This window comes from Macaca nemestrina, chromosome 1 (genome assembly GCF_043159975.1).
Source record: "Macaca nemestrina isolate mMacNem1 chromosome 1, mMacNem.hap1, whole genome shotgun sequence".
Taxonomy (NCBI): domain Eukaryota; kingdom Metazoa; phylum Chordata; class Mammalia; order Primates; family Cercopithecidae; genus Macaca; species Macaca nemestrina.
Window position 1 is genome coordinate 66,049,643 of NC_092125.1, and position 27,778 is coordinate 66,077,420.

At 45.2% G+C, this 27,778-nt stretch overlaps 1 protein-coding gene across 2 annotated transcripts; it reads right to left on the minus strand.

The window, feature by feature from the left end:
• Nucleotides 1–662: 662 nt before the first annotated feature.
• CD34 (CD34 molecule) lies at nucleotides 663–24,210 on the minus strand. Of its 2 annotated transcripts, none has more exon segments than NM_001305903.1 (8): nucleotides 663–944; nucleotides 1,698–1,862; nucleotides 2,176–2,228; nucleotides 2,481–2,637; nucleotides 10,478–10,558; nucleotides 11,954–12,207; nucleotides 12,803–12,985; nucleotides 23,984–24,095. In NM_001305903.1, coding segments are annotated over 8 exon segments (1,158 nt in total). In that variant the 5' UTR covers nucleotides 24,063–24,095; the 3' UTR covers nucleotides 663–758.
• Nucleotides 24,211–27,778: the final 3,568 nt, after the last annotated feature.

Here is a 27,778-nt window from a genome sequence, read left to right on the forward strand (position 1 = left end):
CCCATGATCCTGTCTACTTTGATCCAGAGGGAGAAAAAGGAGCCCAAAAAGAGTTTCTGTGTGGCCCCAGAGAGACTAGAACTGAGCTGTTTGTCCTAAAACTTGGGGGGTCTGTTCTAGGCTCCAGCCAGAAAGCTGTGCAGGCCTCTGCAAATGGTGGAGGGGGCACATGGAGCTCAGTGGAACTTAGAGAACAAGGGAGGAGCTGGTGACCAAGTCCACAGTGTCTTGGAGAAGAGATAAGGGAAGTAGTTCAAGACGTTTTTCTGGCTATATCATTACACGAGAGCAGGTGCAAAGGGTTACTTTGGTTTCCTCAAAGTAAAGAAAGAAAATATAGGGAAGAAACAGTAAAAATCAAAGCTTCCTGGGAGAAAATTGTAGCCTAGAAAAGCCCATCTTTCCCCTAGGGGTTCCTGCAATGAGGCAGAAAGGAGGGGGGAATGGGAAGGGGGTCCTGTGTGAGTGCTGCAAGGCCATCAATCATTCCTGGGAGCTTCTCCAGACCTTGGCTTTCCCCCATCACACGTTTACCCAAAGAAGACCAGAGTCTGGCTCCCGGGAGCCGAATGTGTAAAGGACAGGAGTTTACCTGCCCCTCTTCAAGGTGTAGGGCCCCAAGAGCAGCCTCTGAGGTGTGTGCAGTGGGGAAGGGTTGGGCGTAAGAGATGTCACCTCCAGCATGGAGGCAGCATGTGGTCAGATGCAGAGAGGGGTGCTCTCTTGGACACTGCCCAGCCTTGCCCCACCTAGCCGAGTCACAATTCGGTATCAGCCACCACGTGTTGTCTTGCTGAATGGCCGTTTCTGGAGGTGGCCTGGCCGGTCCCGTTTTCCTGAGCCCCTCCGTTCACACTGGCCTTTCCCTGAGCCTCAGGGGAGGTCCCAGGTCCTGAGCTATAGCCCTGGCCTCCACCGTTCTCCGTGTAATAAGGGTCTTCGCCCTAGACAGTGTATAAATAAAGTAGCATTATCTGGTAAGCAGGACTGTGAGACACTGGATGGGGGAGGGGCCCAAACAGGAAGTGGGGGCAGGGGCGGGAGGTGGGGGGAGGTGAGAGGGAGAATGGGAGGGAGGGTGCAGCTGCATGTGCAGACTCCTTTCTTCCTGAAGAGTGGTCAGGGTTCCAGCTCCTAGAGAAGAAAGGACATAGGAGAGGCACCACACCATGCCACCGCAGCTTGGCAGCCAGCTCCCGCAGGAAAACGGGCAGTCCCAAGAAGGGTGGGATGACCTCCCCAGGGTAGGGGACAGGCCAGAGGCCAAGATTCAGACCTCAGCCTTTTCCTCCCTCATCCAGAATGGCAAAAGGAGATTCTCCTTCCATATGCCTCCTTTTGAGCAAAGGGGCACCCACTGGGCATTTAACATGGTTACAAATACAGTGTGGCTGATTTAACAGGCTGTTCTGGTGGCACCAAGCTGAGCTATCCCAGAAAACATAATGAATAGATGACATGAATCATCTGCTACCACACTGAGTAGGTGGGCTGGCACCCTTACTGTCCCCTCCCCAGTTTGCTACATAATATTTTGAATCTTCCACTGATTACTGTGCGTGCACACGTGCATGTCTTTATGTAAGCTCACAGGAGGACTTTTTCGGGTACTTCTCCTCCTGCTCCATGACATCCACTGAACTCCCTGGAAACTCACTATCTTTCCCGTTTCCTTTGCCCTGGCCCCCAGAACTGACCAGCCTTTCTCCTGTGGGGCTCCAGCTGCGGCGATTCATCAGGAAATAGCCAGTGATGCCCAAGATAGCCAGCAGGGTTCCCGAGGTGACCAGCGCAATCAGGGTCTTTCGGGAATAGCTCTGGTGGCTTGCAACATCTTGCTCAGTGAAACTTAGGATCCCCAGCTTGAAAAGAAGACACATAAGACACAGCCTGTCACTTGCCAAAAGTGGAGCCCAGCCCACTCCAGCCCCCTGTGTGTAACTCAACAGTGAACAGATGCTTGAGGGCATTGACCTCAGGAATTTTTGAAATGGGATTTGAGACTGACATCTCTTAATTCAGTCACACCCCACCATTTTTGGTTCGAGACTAGAAAGGAGAAGACTCAGAGAAGGAGGGTAGGTAGAACTGGGGAAGGTAATGGCTTCCCCTCTTATTCCAGGGAGCCCCCCTGCCCCGGCATTCCCTCTGAGACCCATATCTCAGAGAACTTACCTTTCTCAGGTCAGACTGGTGCTTTTTCATAAGTTGGAGTTTGCTGGAAATTTCTAGAATTAGAAACAGGGGTTTCTAAATCTAGAAGAGAAACCAGCTTATCCTGCTCCACCCTCCCATCCTGTTCTACAAGATGCTCTGATGGTCAGGGTAGTCCATTTCAGGGGCATCTCTCCCAAAGTCACCCAAGCCCTTCTCCCCAGCACCTGTGGTCTCTCTGGATCTGGGATGCCACATCTCCACCTAGGATTCTCTAATCTCAGCCCTACTCCCTCCCAGTTCCCCCAGACAGAGGTGCACCTTACCTGTTCTGTTGGCCAAGACCAGCAGTAGGCACTGAGGCCTCACCTCAGACTGGGCAAGGAGCAGGGAGCATATCTGGGCCCCAGCATCAGCATCAGCCTGCTCCTCCCCACACAGCACTCGGGCCAGGTCCTCTCCCCTGTCCTTCCTAAACTCCGCCTGGGAAGACAGAGAAACATGGAGAGCAAGAGATGAAATTACTGCTCTACTCTAAACTGCACCCAGAGTCTCAGGCAATAATTCCGATTACAGTCACACTCTTACCCCATCCACAAGAAGCATCCTTCTTTCTAAAATTCCAACAGAAAAAAAAATACTGCTAACTGTATATGTGCAACAACACAATAAGAAAAAACCTACATAATCTCCAAGGATGAAAATCCATATCTTCTAGTATCTAAGATGTCAGAAAACAAACTTAAAAAAATTGTCTAATTGAAGCATCACCCATGTACACATATGCAAATTAAACTCAAAGGAAATGACCAACAGAAAATATTAATAATACAATAATAACTAAGAGAAAATATTCTGTTTCAAGATTACAGCAGTCCCAGTGATGGAAGAAAAGTCAAGGAAGGTGAGGAGTAGAGAATGAATCTATAATATACACTCAGTGGAAACCTCAGTGGCCTCCTCCCTCTTACTACCCAAAGGAGTCTCATGAAGCGCATTGCTCAAACTGAAATGGCATTTTTGTCTGGTCTTCCATCCCTGCTTTTCCATTGAAAGCATGGAACCCAGTTTTAATGAAGTTCATAGATTTTTCTCCAGGTTGCTGACTGGGCCATCAGACCCAGGAACTCGGACTCAGAAGAAAAACTCTGATAATTCTTCAACAGTGAGTCAGAATTTATTCCAGCAGCCTCCAATCAGTCACCTCCTCCCCTGAACAAGGAAGGAATCGAAACTAAGACTTTCTCTTCAATCCAGATGGCAGATGGCAGAGAAGGAAATGCCTGAACAGTCCTGACAACTTTCCTGTTAGGGGAAAACTGCTGGAGTGTGTGACCATCATCAGAACTGGGTCTCTGTGGAGAAGAAAGTTTCCTGTTTGCGGGCAGGGCCGCTGCTTGCAACAAGGCCACAGGGTCCTCCCAGTTGGAATGGAGCCTGGGTATTTTCCCACTGCTGTGACCCAAGGCAGGAAAACCCAGGCTCCTTTGCTCCTACACAAAGCAAGGTCAAGATTGGCCTCAGGACCCAGCTGGAATTTGAAGCAGCTGAGGGAAAATAACTGGGCTTGGATAAAGCCAGGAGAGTGTGGTTAGCCAAACCCCAGGTCACAGAGACACGAGCCCAAACTCAGCCTCCAAAAACCCCCAGGAAACAAGACTACAGAGAAATGAGTTCTCAGGCCACTGCTGCTTCATTCCTCAGGAAAAGGAGCAATTCTGCAGGTCTCCCAGTAAGTCCTTGATAGACACTCTGCCTCCAGAAAAATCTGTTTTTCTGAACAGCATTTGAACTAAGTAGTCTGAATGCCACACTGAACCAATCAACAGTCTCCACCTCTCTAAACCCAGTTCTCTCAGGGGAGCCTTACATGGCTTCCCCTTGAGCACACCTGCTCCCCAGCACCAAGAATCTGGATGAGGAGGAGGGGGGTTCTTGCCTGGATGACTCTGGCCTTCTGAAGTGTCTCCAGTTGAAATAGATCTGCTTCCCAAGAGAGGCAGACGGACAGGGCTCCTGCAGGTCATAAACTAGCCAAACCAAATGGCACCTTCCTACGCCTGCTGAGTGCAAGAAGCCACACCTTGACAATTTATCAAGCCCTGAATATAGGATGCCGTGTGAAAACCTCTGTGCATGTGTCATGTATGTGTGTATTGTATTTATGTGTCATGTGTAGGGGGGTGGGGATTGGGAGGTATCTATGAATTCCACCCGGTGAAATTTGCATGTATGGCAATTAAAATAACAGATGCCAGCCAGGCGTGGTGACTCATGCCTGCCATCCTAGCACTTTGGGAGGCTGAGATGAGAGGATCACTTTAGCCCAGGAATTCGAGACCAGCCTGGGCAACACAGGGAAACCCTATCTCTATAAAAAAATTTAGAAATTAAACCAGGGGTGGTGGCATGCATTTATAATACCAGCTACTTGGTGGGCTGAGGTGGGAGGGTCTCTCCACTCTGAGAGGTTGAGTCCACTGTACTCCAGCCTGGGTGACAGAGACCCGGGCTCAAAAATAAAGAAATAAAAAATAAAATAACAGATGCCTACGATATCTAGGCACAGTTCTGAGTGCTTTCCATATATTAACTCATTTAGGCCTCACATAACCTACAAGATTGGGAGAGCTATTTTACTAATTTTGTAGGTGAAGAAATGGAGGTGCGAAGAGACTTTAGAGGTCAGAGCTACTACCATGGTAAGCACCATAAGAAAGGTACAACCAAAGTGCTATGGACATACAAAGGAGGGTGAGGACACGTCTGGTTAAGGTTAGCAGACACATCTCACTATAGGCCTTGAAGAATGGCTGAAGGGTGAGCAGAGGAAGCCAGTGGGGAAGAGCATTTGGAATCGAGGCACCACCTCCAGGAAGCCCAAGATGGGGAGAGCATGCCTTGTTCCACAACCTTCATTTCAAGGAGAATGAAGAACACTTCCTTCTCCCTGGTATTCACTATCCTTCAAGACTCAACTCAGTTTCTACCTCCTCAATGAAGCTCGTCCTATCTTCAACCAGACTGGGCATCAATCCTTGCTCTGCTCTTTACTGGATTCCTTGCAAGTCATGCAACTAGTCTGACTGTCATGTTCCTCAGCTATACACTGGGTTGTTGTGGTGACTAAAGAGATATTGTATGAAAGTGTCCAGTCAGGTGCGGTGGCTCATGCCTGTAATCCCAGCACTTTGGGAGGCCGAGATGGACAAATCAGATGAGGCCAGGGGTTTGAGACCACCCTGGCCAACATGGTGAAACTTTGTCTCTTCTATAAAATGCAAAAATTAGCTGGGCATGGTGATGGGCATCTGTAATCCCAGCTACTCGGGAGGCTGAAGCACAAGAATCGCTTAAATCCAGGAGACAGAGGTTGCAGTGAACTGAGATCAAAACACTACACTCTGCACTCCAGCCTGGGCAACAGAGCAAGACTCTGTCTAAAAAAAAAAAAAAGTGTCCAATGTGGTGTTGAGAATCTAGTGGGCACTAGATAAATGGCAGCTGCTACTATCATTATTAATAATAGTTATACCTTATATACCATATCATCTAGAGTCTACATATTGATCACATTCTGTGCATTGTTATCATCATTTTTCTCTGACTAGACTGTAAGACTCCTAAGTGTGTGTGTTGGGGGGAGTGTACATTATAGCATTTACAACCCAGACTGCACAAACCATAGCAGCAAACAAAAGAACTCAGGGAATTGTTGTTCAACTTAACATCCCAACCAGTTGGCTTCGACACAGGGTCCCTCCACCCCTTGCACAGTTTCTTGGACTAGATTCAAAGGAATAATAGCGGCCAGCCTCCCACTCTGGAATCCAACCGCATCAGTGAATTGTGTTTGAGCCCCAAGAGGAGCAGGTGGATCCTGAACAAAGCACAATGCTTCTCCGGACGCTTGGAATAAACATCCTCCCCCAAGAGAGGCTGTGGGCAAACATCACGGGAGAGTGGGCAGGAGGAAGACACAGCCTCACCATTTTGTTCATGAAAATCAGATTTACAAGCTCCTAACTACATCAGCTCACACATGTTTCTTTGCAAACATAATAAACCCATCTAACCTCTCTAGAGTAGCATTCTCAAACTTTGCAAAGACTCTTAACATCAAGCATTGGGATGGGGATGGGGGTGGGGGAAGGATAGGTATTTTTTTAATGACCTTTAAGATATTTTCCAATGCTGAGATTCTAGGATCAATCATCTCCCCCAACCCCTTTTAAAATCATTTTATCTATTTTGGTGTGAGTTTGACAATGCAGGTGAAAACTTTATTTTCATATAGGAACTGGAATAATGAGAGACCTGTTTCAAGTCACTTAACTAGTGGAGGCAGTTAACCAAAGATAAGAAGTGAGATTGCTTCCAGATCGCAGGCTTTTTGCAGTAGACACACCATATTCATAAATCTTTCATCTGTAACTTATGTTTTCCACATGGAAACTGACCTTTAGTGGAGGCTGGAGGCAGCCTGCCTCAGATGAAGTCAATGTGAATAGGAGTAAAGTGAGCTAGCTGAGTAATTACAAACTCTGCAAATAAACAGATATGGTACTAAAGATAGGTATTTCTAAAGAACAAATTGGTGGACAAAGGACTTGACTAGACCTTTCCCCAAAGAAGATATACAAATGACCAATAAACACATGAAAGAGGCGTGACATCACTAATCATCGGGGAAATGTAAATCAAAACTGCCATGAGATGCCACCTCATACCCATTAGCACGGCTGCTATTTTAAAACCGAGAAAATAACATGTGTTGATGAGGATGAGAAGAAATTGGAACCCTTGTACACTACTGGTGGGAATGTAAAATGGTCTGGTGGTTCCTCAAAAATTCAAAAATAGAATTACCATGTGGTCCAGCCATTTCACTTTTGGATATATCCCCAAAAGGACTCAAATCAGGGTGTCAAGGAGATATTTGTACACTTATGTTAAAAACAGTATTATCCACATTAGCCTAAAGGGGAAAAAGCCCAAGTGTCCATCAACGGATGAATGGAGAAACAAAACGAGGTTTATGCATACCATGGTATATTATTCAGCCTGAAAAAGGAAGGAAATTCTGACAGGTGCTACAACATGGTTGGACCTTAAAGACATTATGCTGAGTGAAATCGGCCAGTCACACAGCAAGACAAACACTATAATTCTACTCATATGAGGTACCTAGAGTAGCCAAATTCATAGGAACAGAAAGTTGCCAGGGTCTGGGGAGAGCAGGGAGTTGTTTCATGGGTATACAGTGTCAGTTTTGGAACATGCAGAGAGTTCTAGAGATTGGTTGTACAATAATGTGAACGTGCTTACTACTACTCAATGGTACCCTTAAAAGTGGTTAAAGTCATGACTTATGTTATGTATATTTTACCACAATTAAAAATATTTTGGTGGATTCCTCTGGACAAATGGGTATAGCATAAAAGTATCAAGTAATCTTACATTTTGGAAACTATCTGGGGAACCACAACCACAAAAACTAAATTAAGCTGACACTGCTGCCAGAAGAATGAAAGTTAAACTTAGGAAGACACACACTGCTAATGAGGGTGCTGAGATATGGTAACAGGTGTTTGAGATGAGAATGGTATCACCTTCCCTTCCGCTGGCTGCCTAGAGGTGATGGCTGGGGGGCAAAAAAAGAGTGATTGGGATAGACATGTCTACAGAATGCACACACAGAAGACACACCTACAGAATTCACATAAGGTGAGCTAACATATTGGCACTCACTATATATCAGTGCAGAACGAGTGTCTGGATAGCTAGACTCATGCACACATATTCCTGTTATGGGCATATATCAGATGCAGGAGAGTACCAACATACATCAAGGATGTGATGCTCGGTGAAACCAAATCCTTCCTGCTCTTCACAAGAATATTACATAGGGCCTGAGGCTCCCGACGTTAGAACCAATACCTTAAGGCCCTCTGACACCGAAAGTACAAATCCAACCTAAGGAAAATCAGGAGGCGCTGCAGCACTCGCAGCTTTTGAAACAGACTGTTTATCAGACAAACAGGGAGTAGGGCCGAAGGAAAGGGCGTCTCGGACACAATCGGGAGCTGTGGCTAAACATTTTGGAACAGGATAGTTGGCTGAGGATAAATTACCTTGGAGAGTAGGAGAAGGCATTGCCACATGGGGGCTGAGGATGAGGAGCCCTCAGGAAGAAAGTGGATCAACACTGGTGGAAAGACCAGGGAAACAAAAGCAGCCATATGAGCTGCCACTGAGTTGCTTCATGAAGGGGCAGTGTGGATGGAAGTCTTCTTTAGCATAGGAACTGGAGGAGAGCTGCTCTCTTTTCACATCACCACTCACAGATCCTACCTGAATCTTAGAAGAACATGCAGAGACCTTCTCAGCCGTGGCACGAAGTAGGCCAGACAGCAAAGACCACAGCAGAGTTAAGAGGAATTACTTCTAAAAGAGCAGTAAGTTTCTGGAACGTTTCTCAGACAGTGACCCAAGTTACATGTCAACTTTGAAGAGCAACAGAAAGGCAAAGGCTCTGCAGTTAACTCTAAATTCCAGGCACAAAGAATTAGCATTCTGGCACATACCTGTGTGATACACAGCAAAACGTATGCTCCACCAAGTCGATGGAGTTGCAGGGGGAAAGCATCATTTTCCTTGGCTAAGATCAGCAAAGAACTTGACAATTTTTTTTCTAATGAGTTGAGTTGAAAATCAGCGTCAGAAGCACACTGCATGTTACTTGTATATTGCATGTTTACGTTTAAGTTAACTATTTTGCAGACTGCATTTAGTTATTCCAGTATGCAAACTTATGTCATCACTATTTCGGTTGCTTTTAGATGTCCTAAGTTAAATTCTTTCAGGTATAATTTTTACAAATTTGTAAGTCTGAGAGACCCAACTGATGATTGTAGTAAAACTACCAAGTTCGAATGGAAAAAATAAGTAATTTATGCCCTCTACAGACTGTGATCTCTCTAATCTATGCATGCCAACACATCACATATGTGATTCCCTTAAATGGATCCCCAACTGATAAGAAAATGTTTTCTTCTGTAAGTAAATACCACTCTTTCCTTCACCTCGTCCTTCCTCCAGAGCCATGTTACTGTTAGGAAATTAGATTTACTGAAACAAAGCAAGATCTGCCAGAATCATTTAAATTAACACAATGCCCTCTACATTCTTTCCAATGCAGTAAGACATGAAACTGAAACAAGAGGCATAACTACTAAACAGGAGGAGAAAAACAATATATTGTGGTAGATAACAAGATAGCTCACCTTAAAATGGAAAGGAATCAACTAAAAAGTTCCTAGAATCAATAGGCAAATTCAAGAAACTGGCCAACCCAAAAATAATTATTCAAAACTCTATTAACTTTCTAACCTATCAGCGACAATCAATTTGAATATATAATGGGAGATCTATGTGACAAATAGGCCTATGAAATCCATCAAATCTAGAGAAAAAATAAAGCTAAAGAAACAAGATGCTGAGAGAGGCAAAATAAAACCAGAAAAAATGAAGAAATTCCAGAGCAGTTACAATTCAAATTTTAAAGCATTTTTTTTTTTGCATTTTTTTTCTAAAAGAAAAAAAACTTCACAGTTTTTACAGTGTAATAAAAAAAGATCTGCCTGACTGGATATTAAAAATACTATGGCAAAAACATACAATAATTTTGAAAATTTAAAATAGGCAAAAGTATAGACAAACTGAACAAATAAAATATGTCTGAAGAGTATGCCCTAAGACATATAAAAACTTAATATAAGCTAAAGGATACATCCCATGCAACAGAAGAGGGAGTCATTCAACAAATAATGTTAGGAAAAATGGTTACATGGAAAATGTAACATTACAGCAAAATAAATTCTATATGGATTAAAGAGTTACATGTAAATATTTAATAATAATAAATGAACTGACATTTTAGGTGACTAGTTTATATCTGGTGAGTGAGAGGGACTTTCTTAACCAAAAAGCAACTTAAATCTGACTCTCTCAGATTTAAAAGTACTATAGAGAAGGGGAAAATTTTAAAAGTACTATAGAGGAGTGGGAAAAAGTACTATAGAGGAGGGGAAAATAACAAAATTTATTAATAATTAAAACTGTTTTTGCCTCTTTTGCCCACCAGATGGGGCTTCTTACTTCCTAAACAGAAAGCTGGGTATTAAAAGCAGGTTGACCAAGCTAAACTCCCCAGACCCCTACTCAAATCCAGTGCAATCCAAGAAGGTTTAAGGGTGTTCAGAAGGGATTGAGGAAGGGGACAGGGGGCGGGAGGAAGAGGTTGGATGGGGAGTTGACTTACACAGCTGGAGGTCTCATTTTGCTCCAGGCAGATGCCCTGAGTCAATTTCACTTCTTTGATGCCTGAACATTTGATTTCTGTCTGTATTAAAACAAAAAACAGTAAGAAAAACAAAGTAAATAAGCCAGCATCTTTGCTCCTCATTTCTTTCCCACCTTTTTCCAGTTTGCTTTCCGCGGTGTGCTCTCTTAGGAAGTTTTAAGGAAAAGGAAATTTAAAATTTGTCAGGGGACTAGAGATTTCTAATAGTCACACTCTCTTCTATTTCACCTCTATCTTCATTATCCTCATCAGATGACAAAACTTTTGTTATTAGCCTGGGCTTACTGGCAAGTTGCTATTTGCAACCTTGGTAAACGTTGGCTTGGATGGTGCAGGAATGGGAGAGGGGAGGATATTTTCCCATTTGGGCTGTTTTCTCTCTAGTCAATCACACACTTGCAGGAAGGCCATACAGGCAAACAGGGATAATGGGGTGGACCAGCAGATGCTGGGGATACCTGGTTTTTCTCCTGGCCTCCAGGACTCTCCAGATTCCCATTTTGGCTCTTTTTTTTTTTTTTTTTTTTTTTTTTTGAGATGGAGTCTCGCCCAGGCTAGAGTTCAGTGGCGTGATCTCGACTCACTGCAACCTCCACCTCCCTGGTTCAAGCAATTCTCCTGCCTCAGCCTTCTGAGTAGCTGGGACTACAGGTGCACAACCACACCCAGCTAATTTTTGTATTTTTTGGTAGAGACGAGGTTTCACCATGTTGCCCAGGCTGGTCTTGAACTGCTGACCTCAATGATCTGCCCACCTCAGCCTCCCAAAGTGTTGGGATTACAGGCATGAGCCACCACACCTGGCCCTGGCTCCTTTAAAAACAGAAAGTAGACAGATCCGTCAGGCATATCTCCTGACTGAGGCCCTCATATTTTCTGTCCTGTATGCTGAAAGCTGTTGACAGCCATAGGCCCTAAGGCTGAGAAGGCCAGGCTGAGCTCACCATCCCTGGTCTGCCCAGTTCCTGCCATTGCCAATGACCCCCTTTACTGCCTCTCTGTGCCTGGCACAGCCACCAAATCCTCTCATGGAGAGGAAATGTTATTTGTCCTAACCATTTTGGGAGAAGCAGCCCCAGCAAATGAGCAATAGTTTCCAAATATTCCCAGAGGGAAATGGTGCCCTGGTCAAAGTCCCACCAATAGGTACTAGAAAGAATCAGAGGATTCGTTGGATCTCTGAGAATCCCGTTTACCCTCTACTCCCTAAAATGCAATGCCCGAAGCCTGGATGGGCCTTACTACCTAACTCTACCCCTTTCCTCCTCTTTCTACTTCTCTCAACAATATTTAAACTGTGTATTTCCATGCTGATTCTGACATGACCCAAATCCCACTGGCAGAGATGAGGAGAGGTGTGAAGGCAAAGAGACAGCTTGCCTGCATACATATGAAGTGAGGGGCAATCTGCTATTTTTGGCCCAATTTACCCACCTTGATGACACTTGGGATAGGAGGAGACGATGTATATGGGTCAGTGGGAGATGTTGCAAGGCTAGTGCTAGTGGTTGAAAGGTCTGAAACATTTCCAGGAGACAGGCTAGACTTTAAGGTTGTCTCTGGAGTTGAAATGTTGGCTGGGGTGGTGAACACTGTGGTGATTACGGAGGTCTGTGACTGGACAGAAGAGTTTGTGGTTCCATAAACTGAGGTGATCCCAGAGGTAGATGTGAATTTGACTGTAGTTTCTGGAAGAGAACAAAACATGGGTGTGTATGTGTGCACGTGCTCATACATACACACAATCTTAGTTCATGATATGGGCATGCATTTCAACACAGAAAAGGGAGTTTGGGGAGTTAACAGTTACATCGTGTCCCATCCCTGACCAAACTCATTTCAAGCTGTTGGAACCAGAGCTAGAATCCAGAATGTATTAGAGGTGCCCTGAAACTGAAATAGATGCTGGTCTACCTTAGAGAAGCCAAAGACCCCCAGTTGGGACCTGTACCCACCTTCTTTCCTTTAGAAGAGATCGGAGGTCTCTATGGAGTCATCTGATCCTGATTTTATCACTAAGCTGAACTCAGCATGAGAGAAGGGGTATGGAGGCATTACTGATCGGGATCAGCTCCCAAGACATGGGCCTGAGAAAACTGTCACTGAAGGAAGAATTATCTAGAATTTACTTCAGGGTGCCCTACGCATGATACTCAAGCCATTAGTACTAGGGACTTGTATAATTTCCTCTGTGGTGTGGGGGAGCAGTCTGAAAACATCCTAAATGCTTTATCCAAGCATCACCAGCACCTCTCAAGGATCTGACACAAATGCTCTTTTTACCTGTGATGTTTGTTGTGGCCTCATTGCCATGTTGAGACACAGGGTGTGGGCTGGTACTTCCAAGGGTACTAGGTATTGCAGTTTCTTGGTATGATACATTTGTAGAAACAGTTGAAAATGTTCCCTGGGTAGATGACTTTGGGGTAACAGTATTGGTGTTGTTGGCACTTGTGAACCCAGAGGCTATAGGAAAACGAGGAAGAAGAATCAGAACCTAAAAGTATCAGCCTTTTGATATTACCTGATGCAATTTCCTGACTTCAGGCAGAATCCGTCTAGAACATTCCCTGCTGTCCCTGACAATGGGGCAGCAACAAGAACATACTCCTGGACAGTGGACTAATTCCCCACTACCAGATTTGCCCTGAGGACATAGGGAAGGAAAGATTTATATGCATAAAAATGTCTCATACAGTATTAATTATAGGAGGGAAACGTGAGTAACTAAATGAATTACAATAGGATAAGTGATATATGCACTTAATGTACCACAATCATTACATAATCATATAAACAATCATTAGAAAGAAAAAATTATAAAAACTGTAGCAACGTGGAAATATGAGGTGGTATTCATAGTATGTTTAGTTACGTACTAAAGTATAAAATTACACCTGCATAAATATTGCGAAGGTCTAAAGTGTGCAAGAGGTCATGCTTCTTTTTCCTTTTCACTGTATCCTCTTTTTTGGTCACTCTCCATCCGGTATACTAATTCTCGGAATAATCACTAGACTCACACTGTCTCTATGTGATCCCCTTAAAAATCTATCCTTCTCAGGCTTCCCCATTCCCAAACTCCCCTCATCCTTTTGCTCATGGTATTCAAACCCATTTGCCTTTCCTTTTCTTGAGGAATTCAGCTTTTAGGATGCTCTGACCTAGGAATTCAGCTAATGAACCAGGGAACACAAGGTCTGGTTTTGCATCAATGTAGTGGGAAGGTAGACAAGCTTCGTTCTGGCTCTGCCAATAACTAACCATGTAATTTAGTGCATGCAGGTATCTCAGCTCTCTTACCTCTTAAGTAAGGGTCTTTTCTGGCTACCTTACATGGATTGTTGGGAGAATCAATGAGATACCAAATGCTAAGTTATTATAGTATTATAGTATAATGTTTTGGATCTCATTTTTCTCTGAAGATCTTCATGAGTGTTCTTGCACATCTCTTCCATATATCTTGGGATACATCCTTTTTAAAAAAAAAAAAAAAAAAAAAGACAGGGTCTTGCTCTGTCACCACTGCACCCAGGCTGGAATGCAGTGGTGAGATCACAGTTCACTGTAACGTTAAGCTCCTGGGCTCAAGTGATCCTCCTGCCTTGGCCTCCCAAAGCTCTGGGATTACAGATGTGACTCACCATTCCCAGTCAGTATCATTAGACACAGGAAGGAGAAGTTTCTTGCCTGAACCCTATGCTTCAAAGAGCCCACACTCTGTCCTGCTTCCTGTGAGCACCAATCAGGATGTCCCCTCTCTTCTAGATCATACTGTGGGAACCAGAAGTCCTAGCATTTCTTGCTCAAATGGCACTTTGCTGACATCCACGTTGGTCCTCTTCTCCCAGTTCATCCTGCTAAGGGGAACTGCAGCACAAGGGTGTGTACCTCCAAGGCCCAGTGGTGGCCAAATGATGACGGCTTGCAGGGAGAAGAGTTAGTGCTTAGTGCTTAAGCCTGTGGGTGGGGTGTCCCAGACACACATGCAATTGCCCTGCAATTTGAGCCAGAGTCACGAGTAGAAAGAAGAGAAGGGAAGTGGGCTGGGGTCAGGAGCCATCTTTTCCTGCTCAGCTGCATTGTGGCACTGAATTCCAAGAATCTGAGCAAAATCCCAAATTCAAACCCGGCCTTCCAAGTGGTCATGAAGATATGTTTGTCAAGGGAATAGGATAGAAGATATTTTATCACTTAGTTGGCCTGACTTACAACTTTGAAATGTTTAGAAATACAGTATGTAGGCCTCTGTTGTACTCTTGCCTTGGGCCTTGTAAATGTTAAGGGTGAACTTGTTATCCGGAGTTCACAAAGGCAGTTCCATCTTCAAGGAAAAGCCCTGGAGGGTCCCAGGCCACCCTAAAGCTTGTCTCTAAATTTTCCTGATTGGGATCTAGATCTGTACTTTTTAGCAATTTCCAGGTAAACAGCAAGGTAGAATGATATCTGTTGTTTCCCTTAAGATCAAGAGGGAAGTTAGACTTTTGGCTTCACAGCCATCAACCTGGGGCCAAGAATGCTTTTCCTAAAGGTGATGACAAGGGTTTCACTCTTTCATATCTGCTTCCTTCCACAACCTGCTGCAAGTAGATTGCTATTAATGGTGAGGGCGGCAATCATGTCTTACTATTATGTGTCAGGTAAGCAGTGGGAAGAAGGAATATCACTCTCTCTGTCTTAGAGATGAAGAGCCTGAATGACCAAGGTATCTCCCAAAGAGAAGGCCATAGTTCATGAAGGGAAGCAGCAATGGAACACTGAGGTTTAGCTAACTCTTGAGTAGATGCAGCAAGGAGGTTAGGCTGGGTCTAAACTGTCAAAAAATCACAATTCTTCCCCCACATCTCTGGAGAGAAAAGGATGAGCTCCCATCTGGCTTAAACAGGAGGTGGGTTGATCAAAATAAAATTGATTCAGAAGCCAATCCAGGTTTCTTTCCTGTTTAGATGGGACCCTCTCACCACTCTGACTTTAAGGTCAGATTCATCTGAATTCATCCAAGGGGGCAATATTCAGACACTGAATTAAAGGATTACCCTCTCAAGGCACCATTCCAAGACTCCTCTTCTTGCCTGCTCTCTCCCTCTTCTCCCCCAGCATACTGATTCCTAGGAACCCCATCTGGTCCTCCCTGGCCCAGACCTTTTCTCTCTCCAGAGGAAGCTGGACCTGACTCAGATGATGTCATGCTTTTGAACCCCCTCCCCCGAAGGGCCTCCTTCACCCAGACAAACACTTTTGAACTTTTCCAGATGTGGAGCAAGACCTGCTGCTAGTTCTGAGGACAGAGGTGCCTGTTCCAGAAGAGCAAAGCAACTCTGGACCCAAGCCAGCTACTGATCCACTGAGGCTGGGCTCCCAGCTGCAGCAGCCCCTCCACCCAAAACCAGGCCGAGCACTGTGGAATGAGTAGCGGGATCCACCTGCAAGTGAGAAAGGGACCCCAACTTCAGAGTCAGGGCTTTGAGCCCAGGGTGAGCAGAGCACCCTCTGAGACACCAGGGGGACAGGACAAGTGGGAGAGCAGAAAGTCAAAACAGAGTGATTGGAAATGCCTGAGCTGGTGCAGAGCAATGGGACACCTTAGCCAGGGGCCTGGAGCCAATCCTGGCATAAACACTGCAGCACAGCAGGGTGAGTACATCCTTTAGGTTTACAGTCTCTAGAGCCCTGGAGGAACGACATTTATGAGAGTCAAGACTGACCACAGATCTCTTTTTATCCTCTCTTCCCACACACATCCATGGCATTAAACCATCAAACACTGACCTTTCTTTATCTGACCTTCTGACTTTCAACTCTGTAGGGGAATAGCAGGAGTCTACCAGTCAGTGAGAGCTTGTCAGATCCTAAGAGACAATTGATGAAACCTCCACTCCTTTTCATTCTAGATGGAAGGAACAGCCCCTGTCCACAAGCTTATGAGAATTATAGTACAATTTAAAGTTGAATAAAAATCTCTCCTCTGTTGTTTACTTCTCAGTCCATCCTGATTAACTGTGTCTCCCTAGGGACTCCATTTGACCCTTAGTTACCCTATTTGATCTCAACTCGTGAACCTGGAGCAAGGGAGGAGACAAGGTCTCAAGAAATTAGTAAAATGAGGATTCTAAGAAGCCAAATAGATGTCACAAAATTCATGTAGTAAAAGTCATGCACTGAAATTTCAGGTACTTCTTCAGAGGCAATTACTCTTGTTTTACACATAATTCTAATAATCCTGGTTATCTGATATCCTAGCTAAAGTTGGAACGTAGGAAGAGCCTATTAGAAGCAAATAATAAGGAGAAGCAACAGCTGAAAACTAAGAAACAGAAATAAGTGAAAAGCAGACATGAGTATGAAAACTCACACCAGTTTTCCAGAATCATTTATGGTAGGAGTGAATAGGTTAGATATCTATACCTTAATAAGCATTAATGATGTCACTGAGTTGCCACATAGCCATGACATTTTCATGATACATCTGAGTCATATAGTCCTTTTCGGGGGGTATCCTAAGAAAGCAAAGACATGTGCAATACATTTTGAAAATATTTCTACCTGCCACTTGTAAATTGAAGATTCTTTTGTTGTTTAAAGTGAGTTTGCAAATCCTCAGCGATCCAGAAAGCTCTGCTACCTAAATAACTAAATCTCCATACTTTAAGAGATTGAATTTTCCTATACTTGGTCTTGCTTTTCACAGTCCTCCTTAGTTTTTTCCTGGTGCTGTTTCCTGATCTCCTAGCCTGCCAGTCTTATTTTGCCCATGCTTTCATATTCTAGCACCTGGATCAAGAGGAGTATCTTGAAGGAATTCCTGGGAATCTTAGTCCATAGAGTTACAGAACCAGGATGAAGGGACATGCCAGCCTCTGCCGGGAAGTAGGCCATTGGGAGCCACAGAGTGTATTGCCAGGAAGGCAGTATAGCCCAGAGACAAAGAGCTCAGGCTCTGCAGCCAGACAGGTCACATTGAAAGGCTTCTTTACCTTGTTTTAGCTGTGGTTTGGGAAGTTACTTCAACTCTGTAAAACCTCACTTGTAAAACAGAGATAAAAGTAGTCCCTATGTCTTAGCTGTTTTGAGGAACAAAGGAGCTAAGAAGTGGAAGCAGTTATCCTGTCCGGTAAAAGCTCAAGAAATAGTGGATATCTTTCGTTTCAGGCCTCTTCCTTCTGCTTCTCAGAGGGCATGAGATACTTATTTCTGTGACTAATCTGCCACAAAATCATATATGCTGCTTCCTCAGAATAGGTCGAACTGTCACCTCAGTCAGAATATAAATTTCTAAAGTGCTGGAACCATTCTTATTCTTACGTGTTTTACTCTTGGTGCTTAGCACAATCCTTGGAGTTTAGGAAAAGCAATAGGATTGAAGGACAACTGTGGCAGGTGTGTTCCTACCAGCTACCTCTAGCCACAGCAGTCTTGTTCTCATGTTATATTTTAAGGGGGAATTAATTAAACTGGCAGCTGTTCATGTGAAGATAACCAGGATTAGGAGAGGTCTAGAAACCAAGTCATATTGTTGAGGGTCTAGTGTTATTTCCTCTAGATGAGGGGTTGGCAAACTATAGCCAGTGAACCTAACCTGACCCACAGGCTGTTTGTATGGTCAGTCAGTAAAGAATGGCTTTTACATTTCTTTCTTTCTTTCTTTTTTTCTTGAGACAGTCTCACTCTGTTGCCCAGGCTGGAGTGCAGTGGCGTGATCTTGACTGGCTGCAACCACTGCCTCCCAGGTTCAAGACATTCTCCTGCCTCAGCCTCCCAAGTAGCTGGGATTACAGGGGTGCACCACCATGCCCAGCTAATTTTTGTATTTTTAGTAGAGACAGGGTTTAGCCATGTTGGACAGGCTGGTCTCAAACTCCTGACCTCAGGTCATCTGCCTGCCTCGGCCTCCCAAAGTGCTGGGATTACAGGTGTGAGCCACCGTGCATGGTCGGCTTTTACATTTCTAAAAGTGTCATAAGATAAGACAAAGTAGAACATCCATCGGAAACCACATATGGCCCCTAAAGCCTACAATATTTACTCTCTGGCCTTTTATAGAAAAAGTTTGCTGACCCCTGATATGGAAAAGAAGAATTTGGGGAGGAAGAATAAATAACTTTCTTTAAGATTCATGTTATTTATACTGGTTGAGCACCCCTAATCTGAAAATCAGAAATTCTAAAATATTCCAAAATATGAAACTTTTTGAGTGCCAACATGACGCCACAAGTGGAAAATTCCACACCTGACCTCATGTGACAGGTCACGGTCAAAACACAGTCAAAACTTTGTTTCATGCACAAGTGTATTAAAAATATTGTCTAAAATTATCTTCAGGCTATGTATATAAGGTATATAGGAAACACAAATTTCATGTTTACACTTGGGTGCCATTCCTAAGACATCTCATTATGTTTACACAGATATTCCAAAATCTGAAAAAATCTGAAATTTGAAACACTTCTGGTCGTAAGAATTTTGGAGAAGGGATATATTCATTCTGTATATTCATTCTCATTTTTCTGCAGTGCCAGTGATGGGCAAAGGATCTTGCTCAGTGCTGTGGAGAGTATAAAATGAGAGCTGGATCTCTTTCCTCCATTAGGTGTAGTGTCATTGTCATTTAAATCAATCCCTCAAGGAGTTTATAATCTAGTGGGGTCCACTAGAAACGTCTTCAGGTATTGTCATGAAGGACAAGATTAAATCTGTGCCAGCCCAAAGAATAGAATTAGAAGTAATGATTAGAAGTTATGGGAAGGCCAATTTCACTGCAATCCAAGGAAAAAGCTTAAAATGATGTAGCTATTTATAAGAATGAAATAAGCCACATTGGGAGATAAGTGATCCATTCATGCTTCTTGCAAACACTCAGGAGGCATCCATGTTAGGGGGCTGTCCAACTCTGAGGCCTACCATGAATTTCAGTCATCCTAGACTAGAACAAAGGACTGAGCAGATGCCTTCTTAAGCTTCAAAGGCTAAGCTGAGGTGTGAGTATATATAAACCAAGGGTCAGTGGCCTGAGGGTTCCCAGTGTACCGAGATTTCTGTTTTATATTCAAATAGCATGTCTTGGCCGGGCGCCGTGCCTCATGCCTGTAATCCCAACATTTTGGGAGGCCGAGGTGGATGGATCACCTGAAGTCGGGTGTTCGAGACCAGCCTGACCAACATGGAGAAAGCCCGTCTCTACTAAAAATACAAAATTAGCTGGGCATGGTGGTGCTGCCTGTAATCCCAGCTACTTAGGAGGCTAAGGAAGGAGAATGGCTTGAACCTGGGAGGCAGAGGCTGTGGTGATCCGAGATCACACCATTGTACTCCAGTCTGAGCAACAAAACAGAAACTCTGTCTCAAATAAATAAATAAATAAATAAATAAAATAGCATGTCTTGGACCCCATCCACTTACTGTGGAACCCTGATTATTTTGAAGATTCTCTGGGCACTACATTTCTCTCTGTCACCTCTTCCTTCATTTTACCAGCACCACAGACTCCATGGCTCAATGGCTCCCTGTCGGCACTAGTATACCACTTCACCGTAAGCTAGCCAAGCACTCTTTACTTTACTCTCCCCGGAGAGTCACTAACTCAAGGCTAGTGTGTGTAGCCAATATTTACTGAATGGTTGAGGGCATGGAACGAGATTACAGGGCAGCCCAGGGGAGACAATGGCATAACCTTGAAATATTAGACATTACTGTGCTAATGAAGCCATGTATTAAAAAAAAAAATTTCCTCCCAGGTCTTTTCCATTCTCCACCCATCACTATCCTGCTATGACTCCAGGCACCTTGCCGCCCTTTATATGCTCTTCCTGGGCTCTGGAGTCCTTTCAGCTTTGTGTCTCTTAGGCCCACACAAACAAAAGGCTTTACTTTATTTTATCATGCTAAGCAGTTCAGTTCCTGCCTGCCTTTGCTCATCCAGGGTTGTCTGGGGTTCTAGGCTTTGTCACCCAAAGACCCCTGAAGACATTTTCTTAAATCAGCTGCCGAGAGATGCCACTCCTGTCTAAGAAGTATCAGTTTTGATTTCACTTTTCCAAATCAGGAAGAAGCCTACTTCCCAATTAAGCCCAAAAGCCTTTTCCATTGCATCTGAAAGAAGTGACTCATTCCATGATGGGCTCCAAGAGCACAGGTACTAGGAAGTACACCTTTGTATGCATCCCTATTTGTTTGTCTCTCCATCTTTCCAACATGCATGCATCTTTCTCCTTAGCACAAAGTCCGGCTCTGGTCTGGGACTAAAACTCATAAATAATATGTTTTCATTTATTAGCTAAGGAGGGAAGAGAATGTTCTCATTAGAGAAGTCAAAGCCCAGAAAAATATGGAATTCTCGCAGCCCTGGCGACTGTGAGAATTTTCTTTTGGAGGGTGGTGTTGTGTTCTTTTTCCATACCTTCTCATTTTTAGTTCTCCACACTGCAAGCCATTTAGTTAGATCAACCAAAGTCAATGAGAGAGGGAGGCCCAAGTACCCTGAGGGTGGAGTTGGGTAACCATCCAGCCCTGAAAGTAAACCCAGGCCCTCCAGCTCAGGGTCTAAAGGAAATCAGGCAATGAGACCAACCGTAAGAAGTGGAATTTGTTCCTCATTTTTATTTGTTTTTGTAGGACTCTGCAGCTGAGTTTATCTGCTGCAGTTTGGCACTTCTTGCCCTGAACTTTTTGAGACAAAGATTGCGAAGGAAGGAGATGAGGACAAGGGAATGAGGAGGTCCAGGAGGTGGAGCCAAAGGGATAAGAAAAAGAGGCCCCAGGCCCCTGCATGTTTTATCAGCCAAACAGGAATGCTGCTGTAGACATGCATCTGCAAAGGTGGTGCCAGCTGGGTTGGGTCTATAAGTGGGGAGCACTGGGGACCACTGAATTAGTCAGAGGTCCCCAAGGCTGCTCCCCCTCGGTCGCCATATGGCAGAGATTCAAAGGGTGGAGTCCTCTCCCCTCTGGAAAATAGCTGATAAAATTCTTTTCCCTTTTATTTTTCCCCTCTTACATGTAGCCCTAGACAGGATATGGGTGTGGGGGTCAGCAGGCACGAAGGACCCAAAGGAAGAAGAGGAATGCAATGGGGAGGGCCTGGGGGTGTTGTCAGAGTGAGGAGAGGGACAGGCCTTGGAAAGCTTGGAGGAAATAGATACCCTGAGCCTGACAAAGGGGTTCCCTAATTACCTGAAAGGCTTCCTGTTCCAGCCAGTACTCTGTCAGTGCTGCCTGGTGGCCCCTGAGTCCCCCACCCCGATTCTGCTCTGTGATCTACCCCACTTCCAACAAAGACAGCCCACTTCTGGTTAGTTGCAGTGCCTGGGCCCATGCCACCTTCTCAAAGGGACAGAAAAAAGAACTTTCCAGAACAAGCTATTTGTTGGGGTAAATGATGAGAAAACAAACCACAGAAATCCCCTCCACCCTAAATTTTACAATAATAATAGCATTTCTGCAACGGCCCTATGGTAGCACTTCAAGGCACACTCAGTTATCTCATTTATCCCACAATGTATCCCAGGACAGAAAATGACTCCTAGTATTAACAAAACAAAACAAATCCAAGCAAAAACCCTAGAAAGCTCTTGGGAAGGGCATAAAACTACAATTGGCTCAAGTAGTCTGGCAAGGCTGGGAATGGGGCCTTGTGCCCCATCCCTCCCCACCCAAAGCTGGGATATAGAATTCTCAGCATATCAGTCCAAAGTTTTGCAGAGATTGTGTTGCTCCCCAAACCCCAAGCTCGGCAGACCAAGGCGAGACTGACACCCACCAGCTGAGAAATAAGGAAAGGGTGGACCTCATTCGGCTGAGGACCAGGTCGTCATGAGCTGTGTAGCCAAAGGAGAATGGAGCATCTGATTGGAATCTGCACCACTGGCCAACTCACCCCTATTTTTTTGCTTTTGTTTTTGTTTTGAGACGGAGTCTCGCTCTGTCTCCCAGGCTGGAGTGCAGTGCCAGGATCTTGGTTCCCTGCAACCCCCACCTCCTGGGTTCAAGGGATTCTCCTGCCTCAGCCTCCTGAGTAGCTGGGACTATAGGTGTGCGCCACCATGCCCAGCTAATTTTTGTATTTTTAGTAGAGATGGGGTTTCACCATGTTGGCCAGGATGGTCTCAATCTCTTGACCTCATGATCCACCCGCCTCGGCATCCCCAAGTGTTGGGATTACAGGCATGAGCCACTGCGCCCGGTCAACTCACCCCTGTTATGAGGGCCTAGTCTAGCACCCACTCTAGGGTTTTGACACCTCAGTGATAGCTTTTCCTTGCTCCGAAGCACATGCCCAGGACTGCCAAACAGGGCAACTCAAAACTTCACTCCGAGCTTCCTCCAGCTCAGGGGCAGCTCTCCCCAGCTGGGCGGACCCAAAGGGGGACAACAGAAGAGACTGGGAGCAAAGAGGTCTAGTCCAGGTCACTCTGCAGGGCCATAGTGGGTGGCCTTTAGGATGTAGTGAGAGTACAGAATTGGGAGCCCTGGAGTGCTGTAAGCAAAAGGGAGAGCAATGTACAAAGCTTCGAAAGTTTCAAACCTTCCAAGTGCAAAGAGATGAGGTGGAGAATGTCATTCCCCAAGGAAATTAATCGAGTATAAATACGTATACTCGAAGCCTTTTTTTTTTTTTTTTCCAAAGTGAGAGCAAGACCTTAAGAGTAAAGGTATGTGTAGGTGAGTGGGGAGAGTGTTCTAACCCATCTACTAGCTTTAGAACTTGGAGCGGGGGTAGAGGAAGAAAACTCCAAAAGGTAACAAGTTTTGAGTTTGTGCAAGGGTGACGGTTTTTGGTAAGGGAGCGAGGCTGGGTGCAGAGCAAATTCTGTCTACCTCTACCTCCGCGGTGGGGTTGCTGAAGTGGGAATTGAAACTCAGCTTCCTAATCTTAAATGCAAGGATTTTGTTTGGTCGGTTGGTTTTGTTTTTCCTTTTCATGGACTGTTCATTCCGAACTCCCCTGGCCTGGGACCTGGAGCCTCATCCCTGATTCGCTTCCCTCGAATTCCTTAATGTCCACTTCTGGCTCTCCCAGTCCCGGTGCAAGTTGGGCACCCCAGCCCCTTCCCATCTATCAGCTCCGGATCTATACTTTCCGAATCAACCAAGAGCCACAAAACTTTTCCTGCTTCTCTCCTCCCCAGTCTCCCGGTTCTGGCTGCAACTTCGCACTCCGCACCTCTGGCAACCAGAAGAGACCCTGGCATCTCCAAAGCACTTTATCTCAGTCCAAGAGCCAGTCGTGCTGACCGATTCGCACCTCAGCTAACGCACACCCGCGGGGTGGTGGCCTTCCCTTCCCCTCCCACCCCCGTCGGCTCCCAGTTGAGGCGCTGGCCCCAGGGGAAGCCGCAGTGGGCGGCAGTGCAGGGATTGGGCAGGGGTCCCTTCTCTCGGTGAGACTCTGCTCTGTCGTTCAGCCTCCCAGAGAGACTCGACCCTCCCCGCGGCGAAGCCAAGCAGCCGCGGCGCGCGGGCGGTACTCACGCAGCAAACTCAGCAAGCAAAGCGCGGTCCAGCCCCGCGGCATCCCGGGCCCCGCACGCGCTCCCCTGCGGACCAGCATCCTTCCCGCGCCGCTCCTAGAGAGACGCACGGAGTGGAAGACACTCCTCGGCTTGGCCAGGACGCGCTCTTCCCGCCCCCTCCGCCCGGGAGAGGGGTGGGGGATTCTTGCTTTTTCCCTCTCTTCTCCCCTCCCTCTTTAGTCTTGGCAAGGCAGCGCCTCTCCTTGGCTGCTACTAACTTGAGCTCCCCTGGTTGGTCCCAAAGGCGGAGGGCGTTAGGAGGGAGGCTGGGTTGCCGCCGTCGAGGCCAAAAAAGGTGGAGGTTTGTTCGGGCTCCAGATGCCTCGTTCAGCTTTCTGGAGAGGCCCCATCCCACTTCTTCAAGCTCCGCTTCCACTTAACTTTTAACCCCTTTGTGGCAGTCTTGCTGGTGGCCAGGGCAGGGGCAAGTTTCCTCCGATTTTTTCCCCCCTTTTCTTTCCTTTTGATTTTCCTTTATTTTTAAGTTGTAAGCTAGTAACAATCTTGCAAAAGGAATCTACTGTAAGGACCTCAGTTTAAAAGTGTGAGCATTTCGTTAATCAGGTAAAACTTAACCACAATGTGACACATTTAGTGATAGCCCCACAAGATCCTGTGCTGTGTTGTGAGTGAAGCATCAGGAGTGAGCAGGTATACGTGACTGTAAGTATTCATTTTAGCTGTCCAAACCATTCTTGGAGGTTCTTTCTTTCTTTCTTTCTTTCTTTCTTTCTTTCTTTCTTTCTTTCTTTCTTTCTTTCTTTCTTTCTTTCTTTCTTTCTTTCTTTCTTTTTCCTGCAAACCTTTTTGTGTTAACTTTTTGTTAACTTGTGTTAACTTTTCCTGTGACCTTCCATAGTTCCCTACCACCATCATCCTAAAGAAAAACGACTTCCCTGGTTGCCTTCTCCTCGGTTATCCCCTCTCCAGCCCCGGGTCTAAGCCACTAGGGATTTCACCTTGCTGTCCCATCAGAAAAAGGACTTTTTGTGACTCCATCCTCCACCACTTGATAGATCCTTGAGCTTCCTGTTCCTCACCAGTTCTTCTGGGTGTTGGTGAACTGAATAGAGGAAACTGAGCGGGGTAGGCAGCCTAGTCTTGAATTGGGAATGTAGAGATTGGAGAAGAGAGAAGCCAGCCTGGGCAGATGATGGCACCAGGTGGGGGATCAGATAAGGCATAACCTGGGAGAGGCTGCTCTGATATCCAGAGTGGAATCGTGAAATTATACTCAGTTCAGCCTCTTCCATGAAGTCGGTGCCACATAGCCTAAAGGGAAAAAAGAGAAGCCAGACCAGCACTCTGTGGTCATTTCTGATTTCTCTGCCGACACTCTAGCATTATAAAAGTAGGTTTACCTTTATGGTCCATCTCAAACCTATTATGCATTGGGGTTGCACCGGAGAAGGATCTAGGTCTAAAAACAAAACCAAAATCTCCTTATTCTGGTCTTGTTGCCTAGTATTCCTTTAAACAGGGAACAAAGTCTTTCATCACACAATCAGAGCAAAGGCCTGATATGCTAATTTGATTGAATATAACAGAATGGTATGAATCTGTTTCAAAGTGCAAATGGTGATTCAGAACTGATCACATAGTGATGTCAAGGGCCCGGGGACAGAAAGAGCGGCATACACGCATTTTAAAATCGGGCATCGGTCCTTGGGACTCCCAATTAACAGGGAAAAGGAGTTAGCTGCAACACTGCCAGGCCCCCCACTCCCCTCAACTTCCTCAGCTCCAGGGGCCGCTGGGTCTGCTTCAGGCACCCAGTGTGCGATTGTGAACAAATGTGGAGTTGTAATCCCTGCTAGATATGAAAGCTAATTTGGTCCACTTTAACCTCCATTTCCAGATTTTTTTTTCTGGTTACTTTAAATACTATTTGTCTCCCATAGCTGGACCACGGGAAACAGGGGAAGTAACTTGTCTTTCTTTAGTATCCGAACTTCTTAACTAGCTTTGGGAGCAAAGAGAGAGAGAATGATTCTACGGAGCAGAGTTTTCTCAAAGCATGGTCTACACAGAATCAATGGTGAGGGTCAGAATCTGTACTTTGAATAAGTATTCTCCATGACTTATGCACACTGAGGTTCAAGAAGCCCTGGTATAGAAAGAACCCATGCTGGGTACAAGGAGCAAGGGCGAAGTGGATGTCAGGCTTCAGGGAGGAAAAATAGAAGTAGAGGATATGGGAGGCTGGTAAATCCCTTCCTCTGAGAGACCAGGGCTGTTTCTTCTCTGGCTTGCAAGGCTATGGATAGCCCCAGAACCACAAAGCTAGACAATGATTGGCCACTCTTCATATTTTCCAGGGTCACTGAGACTCATCACCCCAAACACACACACCCTTGCCCCAGCCACCCCCAAACACAGGTTCTGGCCACTGGACACAAGGGCACCAAGGGACCCCAGCCTTACATTTCCTCACAGGCCAGATAGAGTTGAACTGTGTAGTCCCTTCAAAGTTCTAGCCTTTCTGGGCTGCTCCTCAATTCTCTGCTCTCCTGCTTCATAAGCTGTTGCTAAAAAATGTTAGCTACACTGCACAAAGTGGAGGATACAACAGAAATACACTGAATGAGAGACTGTCTCAGGCCCTTTATAGACCCTTGGAGGTCATGACCACTTTTACTATTAAACATCCCCTTCCTCAACCCTCCCCAAAATACACATGTATCATGTCAATCAACCTAAAAGAGGCCCTCATCCTATGTCAAATATAATGTCTTTGATGTTAAAAAAGTAAGGAAAATGGCTGTTATAATTCTGAATTTTAAAATATATTCATTTTGTTCTTATAATTCAAACTTTATTACATTTACATGAAACTATTAAAGAGTTGAATTGCAGTTTACAAGTTGACTGAGTTGACGTTTTGTAGGCATTTAATGAAAAATTTGTGAACTTTGATTTTCCAATTTTATATTTTGGAACCAAAACTTTTTTCCCACATTGCAAACTTTTTTTTTTTTTTTTTTTTTTTTTTTCACTGTTTGGCAGGGAGAGATCCTTGGCTGTAGAAGTGTTCAGCTGTTGGACTGATGCAGTGATAACCTGCGAGTCCCTTTTTTTCCTCTTTCCACCTTCTAGTCTCCCTCCAGCGCCTCCTCTTGGCAGAACCTAACCAGAAATCAGCCGACAAAGGAGTCTGGGAACCAGTGTCCTGTGGTAAGTCACCATGATGCAATGTTTGCCTCCATGATAGGCAGCCTATTCCAGAGGCCACAGATCAGGAAGGCTCAGACCAAATTACGATGATCCAATCTCAAGGGTTATGGAATATATTTGAAGCATAGAGCCAGAACCAAGGGGACAGATTTACGGGAGGTTGATACACATGGGAATGCAAGCAGGGCAAAAGTCCTGCACAGTCTCACAGCCTCAATCATGTGTTTCGCTCTGCAGTGGTATAGTTATGAGGACCAGAACTGAGATTGAGTAAGGGGATCAACTTGAGGAAGATGCTTGGAACCAAGGTATATTCATTCTATTGAGAGATGTTTAAGGGCAGGTAGGCTTGGCCACAGGTCTTTGTCAGTGTTTTGGGAATCCATCCTTTTTGCCCGCATTTCTTGGGTAGAGCTTATGGGGGGCCGGAATGTGCCACCAGTAGATAGTCAATTTAGGGATGATACGGACACAAACCCCAAGGTGGCATAATCTATACCTCATGGCCTATGATTTGTTTTTTTCTATCCTTTTCTGCCTGTAAGTAGCACTCTTGTTTGCTCCATCCTTTTGTAGTCTA